This window comes from Lissotriton helveticus, chromosome 9 (genome assembly GCF_964261635.1).
Source record: "Lissotriton helveticus chromosome 9, aLisHel1.1, whole genome shotgun sequence".
In the NCBI taxonomy this organism is placed as follows: domain Eukaryota; kingdom Metazoa; phylum Chordata; class Amphibia; order Caudata; family Salamandridae; genus Lissotriton; species Lissotriton helveticus.
In genome coordinates, this window is record NC_136070.1 from 542,169,231 (window position 1) to 542,196,690 (window position 27,460).

The 27,460-nt window shown below is 45.6% G+C and overlaps 1 protein-coding gene across 12 annotated transcripts in view; it reads right to left on the reverse strand.

Annotated features, from left to right (window-relative positions):
• The window catches only part of LOC144781519 (uncharacterized), a 2,047,367-nt gene that overhangs the window by 1,488,247 nt on the left and 531,660 nt on the right, over positions 1 to 27,460 (reverse strand). For all 12 annotated transcript variants that reach the window (XR_013601003.1, XR_013601004.1, XM_078660419.1 and 9 more), the window contains 2 exons: positions 24,989 to 25,084; positions 20,367 to 20,462 (listed from right to left, as the gene is read on the reverse strand). Coding sequence is in view for 10 of the 12 variants with exons in the window: in XM_078660419.1 (XP_078516545.1) it covers positions 20,367 to 20,462; positions 24,989 to 25,084 (192 nt within the window). In the remaining 2 variants the exon portion in view is untranslated. The remainder of the gene's footprint in view (positions 1 to 20,366; positions 20,463 to 24,988; positions 25,085 to 27,460) is intronic.

Below are 27,460 nucleotides of genomic sequence, written 5' to 3' on the forward strand. Positions count from 1 at the left end.
CCTTTGGCACCACGACTTACAAAACTGCAGGCTTCCCAGTGACCTTGCCGTTTCTGTGTCGTTCTTTATGGCCTGCAGGGCCTCATCAATATGCTGGCCAAGGAGAAGCTCTCCATTAAGCATGGGCTGAAAATTCGTTCCGCTCGCGGAATTTGCTAATTTTTGGCAATTTCGCAATCCGCGAATCGTGCAAAATTGCCAAACAATTAGCAATTCGCGAGTTGGCAGATTTTTTTGCTTGTTCGCGCTTCAAAAATACAATCTCGCGCGCGGCGTTGACTTACCGAGATTCTGAGTTCGCAGAGTTCTTTTCCGCCCGGTTTGCGCGAGCGGCGCCATTTTGGATCTGGCTGCGTGATCGCGTGAGACTTTTCGACCGCGAGTATGTCATGGAGTCCCACCATCTTGCATTGCGAGACTATGAGAACGCGAATACGTCATAACGGCCCACGATCACATATCGCGAGAGTAAACAATAGCTAATACGTAGATGCGACGCGCAGCTGACATCCGGCGGGAGATTTGAACAGCTTGCTTTCCCGAAGTTGCAAAAATTGCAATTCTGCACAAGAAATCTATCGCTGGCAGCATAAACCTTCTGAAAATGATGATTTGGATCAGAATAACTCCTCAGATTGACATTTGGCTGCACTTTTTTGTGCAAGGAGCCCATTTTTGAGGGGGTGGGAGAAAGGAAGTGCCCCAGAGTCTCCAACTTCCTCTTCCGGTCCAGCAGGTTCCTCCCAGTGCTTTGTCCATGTCCTGGACACTGTTTTCATTTGGATCTGGAGCTGGAAGGATTACTCTATGTGGCTGCTGCTGGATATATGTATTTGAGGACTTTTTGTTTGGATCACTTTTGGATTTGAGATTTTACAAGTAAGTTGGTATTGTTTGTTTGGGACATTGCAGTTGCTGCAACTACAATTTATAAACTTTTTCACAACTTTAAAAAAAATATATTGTGGGTAGCCACAGTATCCAGTAGGCCCAGGGTTAGTCATGGGTGCATGATACAACTATTTCTGTGAGTTTTGCTGAACTTAAATATCATTTACGGCATGGATGGCATGGAATTGAATAGCTCACTGTTATATGTGGAAGTTTTTTTTAATTTTGGGGTGCGTGTTAAAGCCACCATAGCCAGTAGGCCCAGGGGTAGTCAATGGTACATGGACCAAGTCTTTCTGTGGGGTATCTTGAATTTAAACATCATTTAGGGCATGGATGGCATTGGATTGAGGTGATTTTTTTGTGCATTTTGATTTTTTGAGTGTTGCTGGGGCCTGGTCCAGGGCCTGGCCATGTGGGTGGGGGCCATTTTGAGGCCTGGTCCAGGGCCTGGCTATGTGGGAGGGGGTCTCGGGGCCATTTTAAAGCCAGGCAGTGTGCTTTGTGCCATAGGCCTACACCCAGTTTGCCTGGCTTTCATCCATTATACCCAGGGGTACTCAGTGGTGCATGGGCCAAGTCTTTCTGTGGGGTCTCTTGAATTTAAACATAATTTAGGGCATGGATGGCATTGGATTGAGGTGATTTTTGTGTGTATTTCGATTTTTTGGGTTTTGTTGGGGCCTGGTCCAGGGCCTGGCCATGTGGGTGGGGCCATATTGAGGCCTGGCACAGGGCCTGGCCATGTGGGTGGGGGTCTAAGGGCCATTTTGAAGCCAGGCAGTGTGCTTTGTGCCGTAGACCTGCACCCAGTCTGCCTTGCTTTCATCCATTATGCTCAGGGGTAGTCAGCGGTGCATGGACCAAGTCTTTCTGTGGGGTCTCTTGAATTTAAACATCATTTAGGGCATGGATGGCATTGGATTGAGGTGATTTTTGTGTGTTTTTCGATTTTTGGGGTATTGTTGGGGCCTGGTCCAGGGCCTGGCCATGTGGGTGGGGGTCTAGGGGCCATTTTGAAGCCAGGCAGTGTGCTTTGTGCGATAGGCCTGCACCCCGTCTGCCTTGCCTTCATCCATTATGCCCAGGGGTAGTCAGTGGTGCATGGACAAAGTCTTTCTGTGGGGTCTCTTGAATTTAAACATCATTTAGGGCATGGATGGCATTGGATTGAGGTGATTTTTGTGTGTATTTCGATTTTTTGGGTGTTGGGGCCTGTTCCAGGGCCTGGCCATGTGGGTGGGGGGGGCATATTGAGGCCAGGCCGTTTTTGCCATAGACCGGCAAGCTTGCGGGCCAGTAGGCCTAGGGTTATGAATGGGTGCATGAAACAACTCTCCCTGTGTGGTCTCTCTTATATTAATTTAAACATCCAGTTTTGGTTAGAATTGCAATTTTTATTTTGGGTCTTTCCGTTTTTTGGTGTGTTGTGTTAATAATAATAACTGCCTAGCTGCAATAGTATTAATTGAAGCACAACATATGCAACATTTATTTAACTGATGTTCCTCTGGCTTCTTTGCTTTTAGGTGCACAAAGACTAAGAACCAGGAATCATCCTCATCATCATCACTTGTTGTAATGACAGGAAGAAGTCCTGCTGCGGTGTGTGCACAACGTCACATGACGCCACATGTGACCACAGACAACTCTGCAACTCGTGCAACTGCGTGCTGCTGTTATGACATCTGAAGAAGATTGGCCCAAAGAAAGGTAGCCGTAGCTCCTCTACCAAGAATGTTGCCAGTGCCACTGCCAGTAAGAAGGGGCAGAAGAAGCAAGTGGTGCCTAGTGTGCCGACTGCCACTTTTTGGGGGGAAAAAAACTACGCCTGCAGCAGCGGTGTCCGCCGGGGACCACTCTGGGAGCAGCACCTCCGCTTCATTGGTCTCAGTGCCACCACGCCAAGTTAGGCCCAAGCCCATGAGTGCCGCAGAGGCAGCCACTTTAATTGCTCTTTCACCATCGACCAGTGATGTTGGCGTTGACTCATCGCAAACTAGCATCCAATCAACGCAGGGTGTAACTCATCTGACGAGTGTTCAACCACAGCCGCAACGACAACCACAGGTGCAACAAGGAGAGGTGCAACAATGAAAGGCGCAAGGAGAGGTGCAAGGAGAGGCACAAGGAGAGGCCCAAGGAGAGGCACAAGGAGAGGCACAACTGCCCACAATACTTGCTCCTCCAGAAGTAGCGGCACATCAGGAAATCGAGCTTCATGCGGAGGTATCAGCCGAGCAAGCCACTCCTGATGATCCATTGTCTTCCAGATCCCCAGCAAGGAAAAGGAGGGCTAGTACAACTTCTTCTTCAAGCCCCCTTCCTTCTGATGATCTAGATCTTGATTGGCACCCACCAATTCAGTCTGAGAGGGAGGCACACCATGAGCCGACAAAGCTAGGTAAAAAGAAGGTTCCAGCAAGGCTTTCAGTCATGGGTGATGACGAAGAAGAAGTAGAAGTGGTGTATTCTGCTGCTGATCAAGAGTCTGACGATGACGACCCAGTCATCACAGTCATCACAGACATGTTTACTCTATCCCGAAATGCTGCGCGGGATGTGGGCGGCGTGGCACTGGTACCACCACCAACACAGGTAACTACTACACCAACACGATCTACAGCTTCCATATTTTCTCTTCAGAAGGGCCGGCAGGGACCTCCATCCAGCTAGACCTCCATTACCTCAAGTAGTGGTGCTGTAAGTGCACAACAGAGTCAAATTCCTCCACGCCCATCCTCCACTTCTTCTGGCATTGAAAGTGGCACCTCCACCACCACCAGAAATCTCAACTCCCCAGTTTGGGACTTCTTTAGTATTAGCAAAAAGGTGTAAAACCAAGTTATTTGTTCGATTTGCAAACAAGTAGTTAGTTGGGGTAAGCTTGGTACCAACTATGGTACCGGAGGCCAGAGAGGTCATCTCCAAAAACACCACAGCATCCAGTAGTGGGAGGCGCACCTAAGTAACATCCGGAAAGCGAAAAGTAGAAATCCAAATGTAGCCATTCATATTGCATCTGATGACGAAGAGCTGATTGTGCGGGGGAGGTGAAGAAGCGAGAGACATTTTTTCTGGTACACACAGTACCCCTGGCAGCAGCACTGCAGTGGTAGCGCCCACACCCTCTTCCCCAGGAACATCTAGGAGGCACAGTAAGAGTCTGGTAGAGACACCAATGCGAAAAAGTACATCAATGAGCCTAACTGGGTTGAAGAAGTCTGGATCATCATCACATATGAAAACGGTCCAGACCACCATTAAAAGCATGTTTTGGTCGGAGGCGCCATTTGAACGCAACCACCCAACGGCACGTCTGTATAATGCAATGCTGGCTAAAATGTTAGCGCTGGACCTTCTCCCTTTTTCTTTCGTGGAAGGGGTGGGTTTTCTAGAATTTGTAGCAACAGTCTGCCCTAAATGGAAGGTTCCTAGCCGGTCCTATTTTGCCAGAGTTGCGGTTCCAGCACTACATCAAGATGTGCTGGACGTGATTGGGGCAGCTTTGCAGAAGAGTGCTGTTCACACTATCCACCTGACAACAGACGTGGATCAGTTGCCAAGCCGTTGATTACATGAGCATCACTGCACACTGGGTCTCTTTTGCGGGGGTTAGAGAGAAGATAGCTGCAGGTGTTGACAGTGTCACAATTTTTCAAGCTACTCGGAAACATGCAACAGTAGCCATGTTTGCCATGGAGAAATCTCATACTGCAGTAAACATTTTGGAGGAGTTTAACAGTAAGGTCTTTGAATGTCTGCAGCCAAGAAGGCACATGATTGGTTATGTTCCCACGGATAATGGCAATAATATAGTTAAGGCCATGGCTGATGGTGGCTATTTCAGAGTGCCGTGTTTGGCGCACAGCATTAACATTATTGTTCAAGATTTCTTGAAAAAAGAAAACACAGTCAGCAAGTTACTGACCGCCTGCCGAAGAATCTGCACACATTTCAGCCATTCTTTTAAGGCCCGGAAGCAGCTGAGGATCATTCTACGTGACCAGAGAGTGCCAGTCAGAGGACTCATTCAGGAGGTGGCAACACGTTGGAACTCAACCTTCTACATGCTTGAGGGTCTGTTTGAGCAGTACTTGGTAATCAATGAGTATGTCTTTCACGCACGGGGTGCTTCTATGAAAGCCATGAGGCTAGAGAAGGCGGAAAGGGACCTAGTTAAAAGCCTGACAGACATGCTTTGTCCTTTTGAGGTCTTCACACGTGAAGTCAGCAGGGAGGACTGTACTTTGGGCAAAGCTATCCCATTGTTGCGCATGATAGAGCACCAACTGAAGGCGGTGTCTTCAACGTTCCGAGTTGATGCTGAAAAATAAGACGCATATCAGTTGGCGGAGAGCTTATTAAGCCGCCTAGTTGACAATGCAAGGCTTACAGCAATACATTCAGAACAACATTACATTTGTGCCACCATTCCGGATCCACGGTACAAAAAGGCACCGGCCAGCAATACATTCATTCCTTTTTCTGAAGCAGATGTTTCCAAGTACAAACATTGGCTAGCTCTGTCAGCCACTCGGTTCGAAAAAAAGCGGCAGGAAATTGAAGGAACCACCACAAGTACTACTGAAGCAGGCCATCCGGCGTCAAGGTCCACTTCTGTGGCCGAAGGCAGTCACTTTCCCTCAGAGCCGTTATCGACACAAGCAACCGTATCATCACCTGCACCAGGCCCAGCCATAATATTGTCGGCAGCGGATTGGATAACTGATCAAAGGTTTGCTCGTTCCAGTGTTGATGAAAAGGCGACAGATGGTACGCAATGTGGAGCACCACTGGAGGACCTTGAGTGGATGGTGCAGGCCTATCTGGATCACCCAACAGAGGTCTTCTTTGATCAGAAACCATTGGTGTATTGGTATGGAAAAAGGCCTTAATGGCCACTGATCACCAAGCTGGCTATAAATTATGTGGCTTGCACACTCGCAAGCGTGTCTTCTGAACGTGTTTTCAGTGCTGCTGGTGCCATTGTAACTTCAAAAAGGACCCGCCTCTCGCCCAACAATGTGGAGAGGTTAACAATGATCAAGATGAATCAGCACTTCATACCACCAGATTACAGGAAGAAGAGGACACCGACTTAGGTGACAGAAGTTCTTCTCTGTTAGCTGACCTACTCCCGGTTCAATTCACTGAGTTTGAGGACGAGCTTTACTTCCCTGACACCTAGGCATGAAATACTTACTTTTTTTCCCGTCCTTATTCACTTTTATTTCTGTGTGTCTTTCCTTGTTTTGCAACTTTTAGCACAACAAAACTGTAATCACAACAAATCCATCAGCAGCACTATCTTAGTCTTATTTCCATATTGAAGGTGCCGCTGTCTGCATTCCTGAAGTTCACAAGTTCACAACTCAGTCATGCTCCTCTATCCTCCTCCTCCAGACTCCCCCTATCCATTTCCCTCAAGGCAAATGGGCGGATTACGCAGAATCAAGAAACTGTCGCTTCGTAGACGAGTCCCCTCAAAAGAAGTGGGACAGGAATGACTGACTATGCTGACTGTTACTTCTGAAATTGACACGAGAGGCTGCCCTGTGGCCTTTCACTTAAGAATAAGATGCTGACAAAAAGTGGAACAGGTAATGAATGATGAGATCGCATGCAGTGGACAACACTGGCTGCCTGGCTCTGATGAAAGCAATTGCTGTTTGTTTGTTGTGGATGAAATGAATCCTATGTGTTCTGTTATTATTTAATCTTTTACACACTAAATGTAACTCAAGTCTACTCTGTTTACCTTGTTTAATACAAATTGTACTTCTACTGCAGGGGCCACTACGTTGAATTTTTTAATATTGAAAATGTCCTTGGACTCACTGTGTGTAGACTGTGACTGCATGAACAACATTGAGTTTGCCAACACCATGATGATGATGAGTCATGATGACCAAAGTTACATAATATCTTCACAGTCACTCACTGGGATGGATGGATCATCATCGTCGATTTACGGAAGAACTATGGCCATTTCGTGTGTGGCAAACGGGTAAACAAGTCAACAACAACCACAGCAGAACTACATGTCTGTCTACTTGTGGTATGGAGTGATCGAGCCAGTGTAGTGTTATGCCAGAGGCCAGACAGCGGTTCATGTAAAATTGCGGCTATGTGGCTTGCTGTATAAAACTTGATCTGCTTTGTCTGTCTGTGTCAAAGAGGTATGCTACATGGAGGTTGGTTCACTCAGTGGTGCCTGCCTTGACCGTCTGCATGGCCCTGGCCTGCTGTGTGCTAATTATTATCCTGGAAACAGAGACTCAGAGTAGGCACTTTAGAAATGATGCATGTATGTAGAACTGTCGCCTCTGAAAGTGCTATTTTTGCACTACACACCGTACCTTATATTTTTCCCCCGGGGTGTTTTAATATCCCTTTCTGTTTTTCCATCGGCAATTACAGGCCGGCTCTTACCCTGTGCGATGGGAAAAACATTAAGTCAGGCTTACCATAGCAATCAGCAATTCCGCATCCGCCAGGCAGACAGTGGACACTAGTGTGGTCACCAAGATTGATCGACGGAGCGCCCGATGGAATGGAGGTGTACCGCAAATAAGAGGAATGGCTGGATGCATGCAACTTCCCAATTTGAGCAGGACAACTACAACATACAGTTACAGTATCCACTTCACTTGTCCTTATCTTTTAAATAATGTTATTGTTGTGAACTTCTATGAGTGCGACTGTGCGTTTGCTCTCTGCTTCAAATTCATCTCTACAGCTATTTGATAAGTTTCTTTGCTATTTTTAAAACTAATGTTATGTTGTACTACTAAGTTTTTATTCTCTCTGAAGGCAGATAGGCAAGTGAAATTACATAATTACTGCAGCCCTGTACGTTTTAATTGTTTAGTACTCCTCAGTAAGTTGTAGTAAGTACTACTTTTCAGTAACCTAATCATTTATTTAGCAAACAACTTCATGCATGCACTTCCTTTATGTCCCTTAAAAGATTTATGGATATCTTCGTATCCAAAGATTTGTTTTTCTTCATTTGTTGTTTGTCCAAGCTGTGCTTTTTTTTTTCTCTCCAAAAAACTTTTCCAATAACCCCCATTCCCATCCATTTTTCAAACTCCTAATTCTCTTCCCCCGGGCTGTGTGGTTTTCATTGTGGTGTGACTAAATTACACCAATAATTCCACACGCTTGCTGGGGAGGATAAGGTCAAAAGCAACAGAAAATCAATTTCAAGGCAGGTCAAGGAATCAGAGGATATATTCTTATTCTGCTTGACACACACCCATGAGTATTTGCAAATCAATTCAGAATTTCATGTCCGCCATCGAGTGGATTCATCATCAACAACATCCTCCTACACGTGACTAAAGCTTACACTGCTGTGTCCTTCAGCACTAGTTCTTGTAGTAGCCATAATCCACGCAACTAGTAGTTAACCGTTTTGATTGAATACTTTAGCATTGCTTAGGCTACAATTTATGGCACTGTTCTTGTGTACTGTACTATCGGACTGTTCTAATGCTCCTCTCAGGCAACTCAATGTCTCATTTCCTTTTTTATCATATGCTGCTACTGCCAGTGTGTACCACTACTACTACCACCACAAAGATGCCATTTCATCCGTCCAGGATTCCATAGCCAACCTTAATCGCCATTTGCCATGCAGCCAGCCCTGTGCCTAGCTCGATTCTCAAACACGACTCACAGGTAAGATAAGCATTTTGGGGGAGGAAGAATAATTGGAGTAGGAAGAGAGGGGAGACTGACGGTAGTACTAGTAAAGTAGTAGGACAATTGAAATCACTAACTCTGTCAGTGGCACTTTTGTACAAAATTGGGCGATTACTTAGACAATTTGAATCAACCATCCAATTAAGTTTCCGGAAAACAAACGTACAGTTAACCCCTCTCTGCCTCCCCACAAAGCAGGAAAAATGCCTATGCTATGTTTAAGTGGAAAATAAATAATTATTTCGACACTAACAAAAATAAACTATCCCACAAGATCCGACCCACCCCCCTCCCTAACCCCATCCAATGTCCATGAAATAAATGTCCCCAAAAGTTCAAAAACCCCAACGCCCAATTGCCCCCCCCAAAGTCTTTAGAAAAGGGGCAAGGGGCAGTCTCTACTTTGGCCTGCGGTGTCCTGTGGCCAGGTGGTCCTGCAGCTCTGTCCGGAGGGCCTTGAGCAGAACTTTCTGCCTCTCCACCTCCTGCTCAAGGTAGGCCACTCACAGGGTTAGGCGGTGCACACGCGCCTTGCAGGTACTGTGGAGGGCAGCTGTTGGTTGAGCTGCTCGGCGGTGGCGGGTGGCTGCCGGACCACGGCAGTGGAGGATGCAGCTGTTGTTGTTGACTGAGACGACTCCTCCTCCTCCTGAGCCACCAGCCGCCGATATTTGGCGACAATTGCCTCCAGCTTCGGCGCCTGCCCCGGATAGCCAATTCCTTCCTCAATGGTTTAGAAGGAGTATCTATACGAAGAAAGAAAAAAATACTGTAACCAATACTCTTTAAGATTAACACAAAATAATTCAACAGAAAGTTGTGTCACAGTAGCACTAGCAACTTGCAAGCACAGTACATAACATTTGAGGCATGTATCTATCTAACCTCCCACTTCGTCGGCCTCTGCTCTAACATTAGTGGGAGTTTCAGGAATTCTACTAGCACTATGGGCTCACTACATTAGACTCAGACAGTTCACCAGTCTTCTTCTTCTCGCTTGTTTAGCAAAATTAGTACGCAAACTTGTGGAAGCCGGCATAATGCCAGCGCAGTCAGCTTGAATCCAAGAAAGCAAGCCATGATGACACAGACTTGTGTTACTGTTACCAGTACATGCAGGTGGGGAAGCTCTTACTTTTCTATTACGGGTGGCACTGGCCATACCCTGTTACAACAAGGGCTACTGCTCAATTAATTTAACTTTCACCCTGCCCCTGACTACTACAAAAGGAAAAGGAAAAAGATAATATGATCATCGATCCCTTCACATGATATTTGCTTATATAAGGGATGACTTTAGGTGCTTTGATTTAATTGATTGAGTGAACACCAATAGGCCACACATGAATGACAGAGTTGAAAAAAATAATTAACATAGGTAGTGAGTGGTCCCTGTAGACGCCGGAGGAAGGCACTTGTGACTTGACTTGATAATGTGAACTATACAACAGATACACAATTAGGGCTCCAGGTTTTCCATTTTTACGGATTTTTACATATAAATACAGACGGAAAAAAAGTTTTCCTTTATCTGTATTTATATGTAAAAAACTGGAAAATACTAGTACATTTTGTTCTGCTGCAATCTGGTGTCTCCTCCTCCTTAGAGAGTTAAGAGGTGTCAGCCCGGGCTGAGACACCTTCCCGGGCAGACAGGGAGCTGCCAGCTGCACCCGAGCACTTCACAGGTCTTTGAAAGATCATTTACAAAGATGCGGCAGGGTGCTTGGCCACCTTTGTCGCAGAGATGAACGACGGGAGAAGAGGCAAACCCCTCCCAGCAAGTTAGTAAAAAACAAAGCATCTGGCAAAAAGAACGACTCACACCGAGAATGCAGAGAACTCAATTGCAAAGCTTTATGCTGATGGATTGAAGAGGGCCAAACCCGCTCTACTCCCCTGATTTTCATTGGGGGTAGGGATGTGAGAATTCTATTTGTCTGGAGCTCAGTGACTCCTCTTAGAAGACGGTTCTGTTTAGGCGCTACACAGCAAGACCTCCTTTGCACACACACTAGTGTCACTCACAGTCTCTCGTGCAATTCTAGTGCTTGAAAGTTACTAGAATCCGCAGATTTTGGAGCGCTTTACCTGACGACAATCACATTACGCATGACAGTTATTCATTTTTTGTAGGCACTGGGAGATTAATTGACTTGCCCAGAATCTAAAGATGTTGAGCCGGCGTTGAGCTTCGAACCTCATTCTAAAGTTCCAAAGTAGGCAGTTTTGGCTGTTATACCACATCCCCTCACTGATATTCAGAGAGGCTTATTGAACAAACTGCGAGACACTCGACTCTAAATATAATTTTATAAATTCTTGCACAATCTCATTGCTCCCTCCCCAACATATCGCTTCTTGTCTTTTATTTGGTCTGATCTTCCTTCCCCAAGAATTCTGGTATTTGTAGTGTTTAATGTCCTCGGTATTCTACCGGCCAAGTGGGCCCGCCGGATATAGCCATTAGAAAAGCCTCGAGCTAGTTAGCAATTATAATTTGAATTCATGTTCTGGAAGTTTTCATGTACACATTTCATGCTTTTTGGCAATCGTCAGAGAGAAGTATTGCTATCTTTTTGGAGGGAGGATCCCAGTATGTTGTTTCCAGTGGTCGAAGTGGGGTACAAAAAAGTAGGGATACTGTGGGAGTAGGATCAGACGGCTGGAATTTCCAGAGGAATGGGTCAGTGAGTGGAGTCAGATGTGTGGCCAGAAAGAGCAAAACATCCCAGTTTTTAGTATTTGTTTGGGATTTCAGTGACCAGTTCCAGCTTATTACATTATTTAATTCAACCAACGGATACACATGTTTAAGGTTTAATATGAGTTATCGAAATTAAAATACATTCACAAACTGTGTTGCTGCAAAGGGGAGGGCCCTTTGCAAAGGTTGACTGGTCACCTTTCTCACTGCTTCATTTGTATGTTACACTGGTACCGATGAGGCAAAATCTTTATAGAGACTGTTAATATGTGTAAAGATGTCAAAATAATAAAGTATCAGAAAACGTAGAGCATTACGATACAGTCTTTGTTTGCTGTATAATTTAGTTAACACTGCAACATAATGTTGTCCTCCATTGCTGCATAATTCCATTGGCCACAAAGGAGGCAGCACATGTTAAAAGTGCTTGTGCATGAAGCCGAGAGACTGTAACGTTTGCGAACTTAGTTTGGTGCACGTGCAAATCCTGCATTGCCGATCCGTGGTGAGATGCACTACCACTGCTAAAACCAATGGAGGTACCAATGGGTGAGGAACACTGGCCTCAAGAGTCCTGAGACCTCATTCACAGAGTCGCTGTTGCTCTAGGGTATGCTGCTTCGTAGGCCTACCCGCAAGACTGGAGGTGAACGTCAGTATGGATTGTGGTGGACAGGCCTTCAAGGTTAACTCACACTTGCCACTGCTAGGGCCAACCTGTTGATGCTAAGACACCAGGGCTTCTAAGGTCTGACGTGGCCTTCTAAGGTCTAGCATGGGAATGTGCTCCCTCAGGAGAGTGGTCTGGTGGACTAGTCATGACGGCTGAGCCTGGTTCCCCAGTTCCATATTCAGCCGCTCTGGCCATAGTGCCATATCCTCTCCCCACTAAACACCATACTACCCACTGACAGAAAATTGCAGTGCCTTCAGCTACAACCCAATTGTGCCCCGCTATAAACTCCTGGATGTGACTCAATTCAAATTATGCACTACACAAGAGTAATACGCTGTCTGAAAAAAAAGTAACAACATCCTGGAAAAAGCAAACATTCATAAGAAGTGCAAGATTAAGTAAAGCATATGAAATGTGAGCAGGAACAACATGGTTACCTTAACGCTTTTACACTAATTATTCAGAAATCAATGAGTGTTTTGGCCTGAAAAGTTAATGACATGACTACAGGGCCCGGAAGGTACCTGTTACAATGTCCATTGGTTATATACTTACAAAATGGAAGCAGTATAGTGGAAAAATAATTGGTAATTATTTAATGCACATGCACTCTGTGTTGTTTAATCAAACATTTAATTTTGCTTCATGCAGCCTGCCTGTTGGAATGCAACAAACATTTTAAGATATTATGAAAGTGTTTAAAACATGGACCATGTTTTTAACGCTTTAATAATATCTTAAAATGTTTGTTGCATTCCAAAAGGCAGGCTGCATGAAGCAAAATTAAATGTTTCATTAAACAACACAGAGTGCATGTGCATTAAATAATTACAAATTATTTTTTCAGGGCGTCATTTCAGCACAATGCGCGCTGTCACCAACAAACCGGATATCCACTGTAAGAATTCCGCCCAGGGAGAGGAAGGAACGAGGCAAGACTGCAGTATAATAATGACTGGTACCACATTGCCCGCACAACCTGCTGAGTGGCAGGTGCTGGCTGTGCTGATGTCCATAGGGGACAAAGCTTATTTACAATGCCAATAGCTTAAACTAGCGTAAATACGAGACCTATTGCATTGCAAATGCTTGTTCTCCTATGCACACACAAAACATCAATCCTCATAGTAATGGCCAGGGACAGCTTTAACGGTGGTGGGCACAATTGGGTTGCAGCTGAAGGCAGTGTGAGTTTCTCTCAGGGGGCAGTATGGTGTTCAGTGGGGGAAAGGATGTGGCATTCTGCCGATGACAGAAACTGCAAGGCTCTGAGACAAATGGCTTGTGATAGCACATTTAAGCATATTTGGGACATTTTGCAAATGGCAAAGTTTTCAAACGAATGTATAGTGTTGATCAATAACAACTGAGCGCATGTGTGCATTGTCAATTTAAATAAATGTGGAAAAATACTAGCTGTAGCGTCGTCTTTTGCTTGTGGCAAAAATAAAAGTGGATAAATACAGAAAAAATGCCCGAAAAATAAATATGGATAAATACAGACGGAAATGGCAAAACAATAAATACCATAAAACCGGGAGCCCTATACACAATATATGCTGTGCTTGCAAACTACTGTTAGTCAAGGGAGTATTCAGAAAAATTACTACTTCTACTTTCCTCGGCTTTGCTACTGTGGCACAGACGTGCGGTGTTACATGCTCTTCAAACTAACACTCTTCATCCAGTGACCGTCTACTCTGTCTACTCTACATACACCAATGCTATCTATGGGGAAGATACCATCCAGGCATCCATCCATTCAAAGTAAATGTCAATCATTCTTCTTAATGTCTCAACTGGACAAACCTTACTTTTTCTCACAGACCAACACCCTTTTTGTTTATTTTGTAAACCACCACCCATGCATCCGTGCTTGACTTGCATTTGAATTTGACCCAAAGGATATATTGCGCACGCATACAGTTTCAGTTTCACCCACCCAGGCAGTCCTTTTTTCTTTCTCCTTCCACCCATCCTTGCTTCAACCGGCCATGCATCAGATTCCTACCAGCCACCTCTGCCTGCATTCAAAAACACGTATCATTCTTTGCCAGTCATTAATTTAACTCGCTCGTCCTTCCTCCTTCCTTACATCCTTCTTTCCCTTTTCAGTCATCCCATCCATCAAGTTCATCTCTGATCTGACTTGGCTTCTCGATAAAACTTTCACAGCTGAGTTGAAGTCAAATTTAGAGGAGGCCATTGGTTACTTGTCAACTCCCGCCGCTAATGCTATTGCTAATGCGAAGTCAAGGGTGACTGTCTTCTACCTGATTGACAAAAACTTAGTTCTAAATTTGTAAGTCTTCTTAACAGTAAAGTGTACTTGTACTGTACAACATACACCCCTGCAGCGAGCCTACTCTGCAATCTCAATAAGTAAGGAATATAATAGCTTACCACTGCCCGCCACTACCGAGGCATCCCACAGCAGTTCCTGCGGCCACTGGTGACACCGCATCCGCCCCTGGAGCGACCACCTCCGCGCTAGCCCCGGCACTGGTGTTTGCCTGTGCTGATTGTGTTCCAACTAGAAAAAACATTTCATATTTTTAGATGCCATATACACCACTCCCTATTTTGTCTAGGAATGAAAAACATTTTACTACATAAAGAAATTTAATTATGTGTGACTCTAGTCTAAACTAAAAATTCTCCTTTCGGAAGGGAAGGGTGTTTTTTATTTATGCTTAGCCATAACATGCTACACTTTGTGGCACAACTGATGAATGCTTGCTTTTTAACGCGCACCTTTTTTCTCATAACAGGCACAAGATTCCCTTCTACGAACAAGAGCAATATGTTACTCATCATCATCACCACCAGTACTTTAAGTTCCAACCAGGTGAGGGGTCTCCCACAATCAATGTGTAAATCAGCCACTGTTCAGTTTTCATGAGTTCACCGTTTCTCTTCTATGAAGTGGATTTTAATAAATGTTTTTATATAATGCACAATTGAAAATTAATATACAGAGTACACACAGAGCTAGTTGTTTTACTTTTAATAAAGCTTTAAAACTTACATAGACTCTGTGGTTTTTTGGTCATGAGTGAGTGAGCGAAAGGGTTTGCAATTTGCAAGAATGATTCCGTGACTCTGAGAGGTCGGGACTCTGACTCCGCAGTCTTATGTTCTGGGTTGTATAATCATTGGGGATCATCGCTGCATTCGGGAACTAAATAGTGACTCTGACACACTAGCTAGTCAGTAGGGAGATTGGGGGTTCAACTTCTGTTCTGACTGAGGTATGTGGAAAGTTTAACTGCACCTATTATCACCAATGCCCTATTTCTTGTCCATAGTTCTGTATGTACAGAATAGTCCCTACAACAGTAGTAGTATGTTCTCCTATCCAATCAAAAAGTAAACTAGTATCTTATTCTCGGTGGCCATTGACATTTTATTGTTGGGAATTGTCAAAGCATAAACATTAAGAAGACTTCAATAGACATTATGGACAACCCAGAGGAGTGCACTCAGTGCCTAGAGCTATTGTTGAATAGGAGTTTTGTTTAACACCTTTTGCCAACTGTGCAAGCTTAGCTAGCTACACAGACAGACTAATAATAATAAATAGTAGAAGCACAGAGAGTCATAGAAGAGGCAGGATAAGAATTTAGAAACAGTCTACAAGAAGATCAAAGACGATTTAGGAAAAAATAGAATTATGATGAACGTTTGGAATAAATAGGTGCTGTAAAAGTTAGGGAAGTATAATTATTAATATTAACAGGAAAACTTACTGGGGCCAGCAGAAGAGCCTTCGGTGGACCGATCCTGGCCTTCCTGCTCCGCCGGCGCCGTCACCTCTGTCCTCTTGCCCCTGGGAGGTGCTGATGTACATGAAAGAAAGACACAAACATGGATGATTGTTGTCAACGAAATCAAATATTTCAAAAAAACAATAACAAATTATTTCGGGGAAATAAACAACAATTGCACTAAATTTATTGACCTATCTGATGTGGTCTACTAGGATATTGTACTGCCGGATTCGCGGACCGTCTACTTGGAAAGTTATGTAACTCACTAAACCAACTACAAAAAGGTTCTACTAGGACTGGCAGCACTCAGCAGTACGCGAAGTGACAGGCACAGTCCGTCATGATTGCAGACCACTAAAAAATCTCCTACTAAATAACAAGTCATAATATACTCAACCTATCAATCCACCACCACTATCTCTTCTTAGTGGCAGGAGTAGAAAGGAAGGACTGGACTTGAGTCTCTAGTCTCTAGCATTACGCAGTTCTGTAAAGTACACTGATACATAATCACTCAGGCCAAATGAGAACAAAATTTAAAACAAGTAAGCATAGTAGCACCGCCACTGAGCAGGCAAGCACCTGCAAGCACAGAAGCTTTTGAAACATAATTTACCTGCAATGTAATCGGCAGCATTCTTGCTCTACGGAAAAAACATATATTTGAAATATAACACAGAGCAGAAGAAAACAAAGTATTTATTAAAAAAGCTACTAGTACTCACCAAGCCCAGGGATCTCGACGCCAAGCAGGTCGAGCAGGTCTTGTTCCCGGTCCAGTATGTCGGACTACCGGTGCGTCACCTGGTTGTAGGTGCGCCGGACCCCTGACTCCCGATACATGGCCCGGCACACCTTACCCCATAGCTGGCGACGCTCCGGTGGGCCGTACCCGGTACCGGGCCTACCGCCTGCTGCGATGGTCTTGGGGAGGTGGCGCTGCACAAAGAAGACAAGTGCGGCCACCTCCACCGCGCTGAAGATCTCCCTGGGACTTACGGATGCCCCCCTTAAACGCCAGCAAGGGAGACGGCTGCGGGTGCAGGACTCTTCCCCTTGGACTTGCCGGCTCCGTTTGCCATGGTCCTGGGTTAAAGAAAAGAATAGGGAAAAAGTAAATAAAAGAAAAGAGAGCGTTAAAAAAAAGTAGTTATTAAAGTAACGAAAAGTAGAAAAAACCACAAAATATAGATGTGCAAAAATAGAGAGATAGATAATGAGTAAAAAAGATTTGAAAAAAGTTCAAACAAACAAAGGATTAAAGAGATTGAGCCAGGATAGAAAAGGCATGCCCAGAACCTTAGCAATGAAAGAAAAACAAGATGACCGCACCCATTGCAACCGCGTGGGTAAGTTTGCGCGATATTTTCCTCGCGAGCACGCAAAAACGGACGCGAACACGCAACTGCGACAAGGAACAGGAAATGCGCAACGCGAGCATGCAACTAGCGACCGGAAACGGAAATAAGCAACGCGAACAGTGCAAAACAAGATGGCCGCGCCCATATACGACCGCATGGGTAACTTCGCGGGAGCCGCGGTGAAAAAAATCCCGCGATCTCGCAAACATAAAAAAAATGCAATCTCACGAAAGTTCGCGTATTTTGAGAACCTCGAGTATGCTTTTGCGCGAATTCGCAAAATTCGCCCATACTTACTCTCCATCATATGGCATATCGATCATCTTAGCCTGGACCTCCTGGCGAAAGGATGTTGACTTCAGCCAACCCTGCCTTCTCAGCACTGCTGCCCCCGCCAACTGCCCGAAGCCTGTAGATGCCACATCTACTGCAGCATCGATCATTTCTGAAGAAGTACACTCCCCTGCATGTAATATTTTTCTGGCTTCTGATCTTTCAGGCTCTGGAAGCTTTTCAACATATGGTGAGATATCCGACCACATTTGTCTATCGTATCTCCCTAGTATTGCTAGGGAGTTTGCAGCACGAACAGTAGTTGCAGCTATAGTTGAGACTTTTTTGCCAATGGATTCCAGACGTCTGCCATCCCTGTCCGGTGGAGCGGTTACCTGTGAAGAGGGTTTTCTGGCCCGTCTCTGAGCCGCTTGGGTGATGACTGAATCCGTCTTTGAATGCCCTATAAGGCATGCAGGCGAGGTGAGAGGTGCCTTATACTTCTTGTCTACGCGGGGCAAGACTGCAGGGAGAGAATTTGGTGTTGACATGATTTTTAGTCCCTCTTTCCAGATGGAAGTTTATTATTGGAATTGCTTTCACTTGCCTCTGCGGTTGATCTTTAAAATCATACAGGAAACAGTCATCCTGTTTCGTTTCCATGGAAATTAGGAATCCCTTTGTTGCTCTTTCCATTATGAGATGGAATCCTCCAATATCTACAGGTGGAGAGTCCGAGGCAGGTGGAGCAGGCAGTGATGGGGTTTGTGTTTGATAGTCATCCCACTCCGACAGTACCAACTGATCATCAACTTCTCCTTCCTCCCTGTCTTCCTCAGTGGTGACAGCCTCCTGAGTATGGTGGGATGGCGCCGGAGAAGGTGGAATTGTAGCTCGTATTTCGGGTGCTGGTATTGGACAAGATTGTCTTGGAGATCTAAATGCTGCTACAGAGGCTTGAGGCATGGGTGTTCGAAGGAAGCGACTCTGCCTATTCAGATGGAGGGAACCGGCGATAGTAGTCGCCCAACATATACAGCAAGTTGTTGAGGAGAGCTAACGGCATCTGTGCCGTATGCACCGTGGCAGGAGCCTGACCTGTAGGCTCAGGGAACTGCTCTTTTCCTGATATTTTATAAGCAGCTCAGATGGACTCCTAGTTGCGCGGAACCTCTCATCCACATCTGATTGTTCTACATCCTCTTCAGAGTCCAACAGCTGTTCAGGCAACTTCAGCGAGGAGAGAGCCGCTAGTGAAGAACCCAGTCTTCAATAAAGAAACTGCCGTAGACAGCGAGGCAAAGGAGACTGCAGACGGTGAAGCAGACCAAACTTATAATTCCTTACAAGATGAAAGAAGAGGCGTCCACGGTAGAACCATCGACGGTGCAGTCGAAGGAGATGGTGTATGGACAGTGGCCGCTGACGAGACAGTGAATTTCGTCGACGGGGCAATCATCGTCGACGATGTTTTCAACAACGAGGCAATCTTCGTCAATGATGTTTTTGACGACGAGGCAGTCTTCGTTGATGGTGTGGCCGTCGACGACGATGCAATTCTCGTCGACGGTTAAGTCATCGACGGCAAGGAGACCTTCGTCGACAAGGAATCCGTCGACGGGGTGGTTTTCATCGGCGGAGTAGGCGCCATCGATGTGCTTTTCGTCAACGATGCGCTGATCGACAGGACCTTATTACCCTTCGTGGATGATGGAGCGTCGACGATCGATGGCATTACCTTGGTCGACGAGATGGGTCGAACTGAAACTGAGACCAGAGTCGACGGGGAAGAGGCCGAAGACATTATCATTAGGACTCGGCGATGTAAAGGTGACCGCCAACGTTGAAGAAGCGTCAATGATGATGATTGTCGACGGAGGAGCCGTTGACGACAGCGTCATCGACGAAGTCATTTTCTGAGGTAAAACTTTCTGTGACAGTCTTTTTGATGACAAAGACTTTTCAGACTTTCTCTGGGATGTACTAGGTCCAGGTTTTGAAGGTGGAGAAGCCTTCTTTGAGGTGGAGGAAGGCAAGCTAGCATCCTTGGTGGATTGAGCTTTTCTTGACACCTTAGCCCCAGGAGGAGATACCTCTTCCTCAGCCTTCTTCTTTCTAGAGGACTTAGTTGACCTTGAGGCCACACTTCCTACCTCAGATAGGGGGTTGTCCTGGTCCTTGATTTTCTGCAGCCATAGGAGAAAACAACATTCCCTGTCCCTGAGGGTCTTCTGAGGAAAGGTCCTGCAGATCTTACAATCCTTTACCTCATGGTCTGGAAACAGGCAATAAAAACATTTCTTGTGGGGATCTTCCTTAAAAAGGCTAAGCTTCCCACAAGACCTGAAGAGAGATTTAGAAGATGACATCTTTAAAGTAGGTAAAAACCAACCAAAGTTGTGAAGTACTAAGCAGAGCTCAGGGAGACTCCCTTCACACAACGTGCAGTAGAAAATCTGAGAGCCTGAGCCTCTGGGGAGAACATTATGGTGGGTGCTGGCGCCTGATTGGCTGCAGTTTGGTCTATACAAAATGACTAGGATAGTCATGAGTGTGGACGTTTTTGCTCTTGTAGCTTAGGGCTACTTAACTTCCTGGTTAGTTATTACCAAGGTTTTTGGTTATAATGTGCATATTATTGCCTTTTTATGTACCATGTGACTCCCACTCCGACGACGGGGAATGATTCAGGCATGTGAATCTATGAAAGACACCCCAATACTGGAGAAGTATAATTAACTACGTGCCCCTCCAGTACAATAGAACTGATGATAAATATTCCAGTTAAACCCCAGTTGGGCGCTTGGCTTTATTCCTTTCAAGTAGAAACTCTCCACTTTCTCCCTGGAGACGAAACCCCTCCCTCTTACCTCATCTAGCATCCTGCCTGGCCAGCGATATCTACCGCACTTGCAGACATCTCCAAGCGCCTAATCAGAATTCCCTTGATCCTGGCATCTCACAGAAAGACCTACCTTTGAGGAATGGCGGCAATCCCTTGTGCTCTGGAAGTCGCCTGGAATAGTGGTTGCACATCCAGGTCCTTCCTGCAGGTGTCATCACTTGGAACTCTGGAATGAAAGAAAAGAAAAGCAAAGGAAAAAAACCAATGTAAGTACTCTGTTCTTGTTTTCTCCGTGACTCTGTTCATTTCAAGCTCGCAACACTCCCGAACTTGTGCATTAATTCCTGAACTGAATAACGACACTATTGAGAGCAGAAGAGACATTTCCATGAACAAAAAAAAGAGGAAAGAGCGGTGAAGCTGATCATTCTAGCACCATAGAATGAGCATTCCCAAAAAGGGAGATTGTTGGGTGTCCCGTGCATAGCAGTGAGTCAGACAAACATCCAGAGGTTCAGTCATTGCCTCTTTTGTTGTTTTATCCAGACTCCGTTCACTTCTGGGACAGTGTCTGTTTTGACGTTATACATTCTTTGCTCGAGTGCTGTATTGGGAGTCAGATGGGTCCAGCATTGTCTCTGCAGACAAGCTTTCCTAGTCAGACATCCGACATAAAGCCAAGCCACTTAAATACTTTTGCCCAGGCGATATGGACCCAGGGAATCTGATAAATGCTCAGGACCTAGCTCCGACATCACCAGAGATTTCCAGTGAGGAAATTCCAAATATGGTAAACTTATCTAGGGCCCAATCAAAAATAATTGGTGTTAGCATGAGCTGAAGCCATCTTGTTTGTGGCATTCATTTTGTCAGTTATGTAATTCTTCTGTCTTCACTGCTGCTTGCCTTTCAATTCTGGGTGTGTCATCAGCTTTAGTTAACTCCTTCAGTGCTGAGCCAGAGCAATGTATGAGTTCAGAACGGCCTGTAGATGTAGAATGCACCTGTCTGAGAATGTAACTTTCTATCATTTCCTACTGATATAAGCAGTTCTGTTTCCCCTCCCACTCTACTGTCTAAGTGATATCCATCTGCCCATGTTTGTCAGTAACTATTTCTGTGTAGGCCTGTATGTGAGAAGTTGGCCTGATATATGATGTTCACTAGTTCTAGTGACCACCTTGTATCAGTCCAAACAACCCTTATGGTGATTGGTTGTAAGTCAACCTTATAGACCAGCTATCCTAATGGTAAAGTGGACAAAGCAGTCTTAGGCTAAACTCTTTTGGCACGTGAAGCCAGCTGTATTACCATATGTAACCCCTTGAACACCAAGTGAAAAGACACCACACAGGATATATATTCAAAATATATATGTATTTATTACTACAAATAGTCCCCTGTACTCTTTATGAACACAAGAGCAAACACGTTAAAACAATTCAATTGATAAGTATACAAAAGTTGCACAAATATGGTTAGGCCCTGGCGGCCCCTAAAAGCATATACTAAAGAAGTGGTATAAGTACCACGAGTCGAAAGGAAGTAAGGCCTAGGGCCTTGGGAATCGCTGGGGCTATGCTGTACTAACGCAAATTAGGAACTAGGAGGCCCACGGGATCTGGTTTGCAGTGCGCAAAGTTAGAAGCAATTTACATTGAAGTCAACGGATGTGTAAAAGTTAAAAAGGTGACGGTAGGAAGTCTTCCGGTCAGTCTAGATCTTAACCCTTTGGGATCTGGACACTAGGAGTATTAAACTACTCAGGGGCACCGGAGTGGCAGCGTTACCTCACCCACAGGAAGTGGGTGCAGTGGTGCCAAAGTGCGTCGGGATTCTGCAGGAGTTCAGATGGAGCCTTGGAGTGTTGATGCTGCAGGCGACCTGATGTGAAGAGTTCAGGTGGATCCAAGGGTGGATCTGAAGTGATGAAGACCTGAAAGCAAAGGGGACAATGTTCACAGTCACTAGCCAGTGACCGGCGTGGAACCAGGAAGGAACCAGGCGTTGTCGGGTGCCAACAGGTGATGTCGTGAATCTTGTCTCTTCAGCAGCGTGGACTAGGCGATGATGACGACAACCAAGAGTCACTCACGAGCTGTCCCACGTAGGCTCTAGTTGATGGTGGAGTCGGCTCCTTGATCGGAGCAAACAGGCCTTGGCTAATGCAAGCCATGCAGGAAACAAAGAAGGCTTCTCACTCTAACCAGCAAGGTCAGAGGGGTTACAGCTTTTGGGAGCAGTAAGGGCCAGTCTGGAGCAACCAGACCAGTGGAGGAAAGTTGTCATTTGGTCGCCACGATGGCCACTAGCCAACGGACTAGTAACCGGATAGGCGCGTCGAGTGGAACAAAGCAGAAGGGCCCCATGCAGATCTCGTGAGAACTGGAGGGCAGGTCCTTGGTGCAAATGTAGCTTGGTGGTGGGGCTTCTCAAGACCCCAAGCACAGCGGTGAGGGTGCCTCAGGTGCTGCGCAGTCAGCTTCTCGTGGACTTTTCAAGAGGTCCGGCCCCACGTCTCAGGTCGCCTCCACTCGTCTCAGCTTTGCAGGGACTGTGGATCGGGCTGTTAGATGTGTGGGAGTCTGGTTCTTGTCAGGCTCTGGGCTCGGGCTCGGGCTCCGGCGGCGGCCAAGCAAGTCGTTAATCGCTGGATGGTGCCTGTATTCACAGGGTGGCCACTCCTTGGCCACAAGGGAGATTCTTCAGTCTTCTGAGCAGCAGAACGTCGAAGGTCCAGAGTATCTTCTTCTTTAGTCGAATTTTAAGGTAATCTGCAGTCTTGGGACTCAGCTCCTACTTTTAAACCGATTCTAGGGGCTGGACTACCTACTAGGTCCCTCCTATGGGTGGGACCAGGAAGGGGGGTGGTTACACCCCCTTTCCTTTGTCCAGTTTTGCGCCAGAGCTGGGGCTGGAGTGCCCCAGCACCGGTTTGAACTGGCCTATGCACGGGGACACCTTGTGTGCCCCGGGCATGTCTGATTCTATTCAGCCCTACCTAACCAGATACACAAAATCCTGTCAGGGGTGGTGCTAGCACCTCCCAAGGCAGGAAACCCTTTGTCCAAGCCTCCCTCGCTGGAAGGACTCCCAGCAGCAGGAGGTCAGACTTGTGTCTGTGGTGGCAGCATCCATTTTGTGATGCTGAGGCTCCGTTTAACTTTAACCGGGGCTCAGGTTCTGTACATGTCGTTTCCCTCTAGAAGGGTGGAATGCTACCCCAGTCGCCAGAGTTGGTGAGGGGGTAGTATTCCAATTCGTATGGCACCTTACTCGACATGTTTTGATAATGTCAAACTAGAGTTAGCATTTAACCGCGAGGTTCATAATGCACTTAAGAGTAGATGGTATGACGCTATCATGGAACAGCTAAAGGACATGGTTCCGAAAGCTGCAGACAAGCTCAGCTCATGCTAGAGCACCATCTCACACATAACCAAGCACTCTGCCTCCAGGATTGTTAAGGCCTGCCATAGGAGTGACTTATAGGTTACTGGGTGTCCATATATAGGTTAGATATAGGAATACTATATCTAAAGCAAAGGGTGAGTACACCACCTTGCCCCAGCTGAGTGATCAGCCAGTTGTGTCAAATAGTAAGGCCAGGCCAGGGGTGGCACAATACGTGCTGGGTCTTGGATGCACCTATGCCCTGGGTACCTAGGGTACACTGTACAGGGGCTCACAAGGTGATCCATGTTCCAATTGGTAATGCACCTAGGGTACATGGAGTCCATTTTAAAGAGAGAGCAGATAGCCTGGGACCCTGATTAGCAGGATCCCAGGCCAACTAAGTCAAAAACCAGCTAAACACAAGGCAAACAAATCTGGGGTAACCATAGTCAGATATCCACCCTCCTACACTGTACCTTCTATTTGAGTTAATATGCTTACTCTGCAAAACTCAGTATAAAAGGCTTATGGTCTGTGTATTCAACTCACTACCTCCTGGAACACTTGAGGTTGTTGCATGGACGTGGTCTCACTCATGAGTGAATAAACTTGTTATTTTGAATTTCAGCTTCAGTGTCAATCTCTATTTTGTTGGTCTGAAGCCTTGTAGTCCTACCCTCCTTTTACACAGCTTAGGCTAAATGTTGTTCCCCCTATCTTTTAGACAAACCTTTTTACATGAAGAGTCTAAAGAGTTCAGTTGCTTCTGTGTTTTGCTAGGCATAAACTAGCATTGCCATGTGCCAGATTTCAACATTTTCCTCATGATTGTAATGCTCCACGTTTGTGACTATCATCATGTTTGTACCCAGTCCCATATCTGCTCCACGTGCTTATTATTATCCTTGTGTTTATTTAAGGCTTGTTTCCTGAGTAAATTATTGTTTGTGTCAGGTGCAGGTTTAGAATTTCCCGTGGCAGTTGCTTATAATGGTTTCACATGCAAGCACTTATTACACATGTTAACAATTATCCATGTGCCTGCAAACAAGTGTTTTCTGGAAACCATGAGTCACAGTAAACACATGCCCTTCTAATATGCAACCATTGAAGTATAATTAACTACGTGCCCCTCCAGTACAATAGAACCAATGATAAATATTCCAGTTAAACCCAGTTGGGTGCTAGGCTTTATTCCTTTCAAGAAGAAACTCTCCACTATCTCCCTGTAGTCTGAACCCCTCCCTCTTACCTCATCTAGCATCCTGCCTGGCCGGCGATATCTGCGCACTTGCAGACATCTCCGAGCGGCTAATCAGAATTCCCTTGATCCTGGCATCTTACAGAAAGACCTACCGTTGAGGAACTGCGGCAATCCCTTGTGCTCTGGAAGTTGCCTGGAATAGTGGTTGCACATCCAGATCCGTCCTGCAGGTGTCATCACTTGGAACTCTGGAATGAAAGAAAAGAAAAGCAAAGGGGAAAAAAACCAATGTTAGTGCACTGTTCTTGTTTTCTCCATGACTCTATTCATTTCAAGCTTGCAACACTCCAGAAGGATTAGTTACTTACCTGTAATCCTAGTTCTCTTCCAGGGGTATCCTCATCAAAGTCATAAGCACATGAATATTCCCGCCCATGCGCAGGACGCCGGAAACATATATCATATATGTGAAAACCATATATGCTGCTCTATATATATGAATATATATATAGAAACGTAAAATGCAGCCTTCCTTAGGCATGCTGAACAATGCTGCAAGAGAAGTCTTAGCACATAAATACATTCCAATAAATCAGGGAGAAAAAAAACCTTTGAAAACTGCTTTATTATACAGCAGAAAAGGTAATCCTTCAAGGAAAGTTAAAACATTGTCAGCACATAGGTTGCATTGTAGAGAAAACATCAGTGTAGAAAGCTGAAAAGCTAACCCACATAAACAGTAACAATAAAACTGGCACTGTGCCTTTAAGGCAGTCATAACCCCTAGCTCCCATCATACCTCAGGGGTGACAGTTAGGTCAGTTGTTCTTTGCGGATAACCGCAGACCATCTTAGAAACAGATGTATGTATCATGTTCAATTGCCCGGGGAGGCGGGTGGGTTGCTTATGACTTTGATGAGAATACCCCTGGAAGAGAACTAGGATTACAGGTAAGTAACTAATCCTTCTCTTCCAGGGCATCCTCATCAATAGTCGTAAGCACATGAATAGAATAGCAAGCCCATCCCCTCATCCTGCGGGCAAGTAAACAGAGAACTATTCAGACATAGGAAACCGCCATTAGACAAACACAGACTCCGAAAATCAACACTGGAACAGATTCTTTTTGGGAGTGCGCTGGGATAACCATCTTAGTTTTAATGCCCAGGTTCAAACAGTAGCAGCATCCTGCTTTGCAAATATCAAGACTATTAACCGGCTTATTAACTATCTGCCGGTGGACTGCCGTAAGACTGTGGTCCAAGCATTGATAACATCTCATCTTGACTACGCCAATGCGCTATACCTTGGTATCACAGCAGGTTTATGTCATAAGCTACAGACTGTCCAAAATGCTGCCGCCCGGCTGGTCGAGAGAATTCCTGCTAGACATCACATTTCCCCACATCTCCGTAAACTGCATTGGTTACCCATTGCTAAGAGATGCGTATTCAAGGCCATGACTCTGGCTTTTCGAGCTTCTAAGGGTAATGGTTCGGCTCATTTGAAAAGCACTCTGCGGCCGAATGCCAATACCAGGACACTGCGCTCTAACTCCCTACTTCTCCTCGTAACTCCCAGATTCAAACGAACTCGGGCTGGAGGGAAAACGTTTGAGGTTTGTGCCACTCAGTGTTGGAACAAGCTTCCGATTACCCTACGTGCCTGCCAAACAGAACCGGCATTCCGAAAGTCTCTTAAGACCCACCTTTTCTCCATGTAATGCTCTTTTCTCTACGCCCCCTGTTCCCAGATCTATCAGCGCCGGGACGCCCCGTTGGGGCAGCTGTGCGCTTTATAAAATACACAAATAAATAAATAAATTCCTCAAGGAAGCTTGGCCCACTTGGGTATCTGCTCTGGAGTCTGAATCCAGGCAGTAATGCCTGATAAATGTAAGGACTGATTTCCAAGTTGCCGCTCTGCAAATCTCGGTCATCGGTACATTGTGTAGGAAAGCTACTGTTGCCGCTTTGCCCCTAGTCGAGTGAGCCTTAGGAGAAGCGAACAAAGGTTTATTTGCCAACTGGTAAGATAACCTTATACAAGACACTATCCATCTTGAGATGGTTCGTTTAGAAGCTGGAAAGCCCGTTCTAACAGTACCTTAGTTCACAAACAATTGGTCAGACTTTCTCATGGATTTTGTGGCTCCCAAATAAAACTTGAGAACCCTCTTGAGGTCCAGCGGATGCAGAGACTTTTCCGCTGGTGTCGTCGGATTGGGAAAGAAAGAGGGCAGAGAAATCGTCTGATTTACAAGGAACTCCGACACAACCTTGGGTAGAAAGGAAGGGTGGGTTCGCATAACCACCCTATTATGGTGGAAGACTGTATAGGGCTCTTTGGAAGATAGCACTTGAATTTCACTTACGCAGAAGTGATTGCTACCAGAAAAACCGCCTTCCACGAAAGGTGTTGCAATGTTGCTTTATGGATTGGTTCAAAAGGAGGGCCCATCAACTTGGACAATACGAGGTTCAACTCCCAAGGAGAAGAAGGAGGTCTAACAGGGGGGTAAACTTTCTTCAACCCCTGTAGGAAGTCCTTAACCACCTGTAGTTGAAAAAAGGAAGGTTGGTTAGGAGATTTACGATACGCCGTAATGGCTGCCCAATGTACC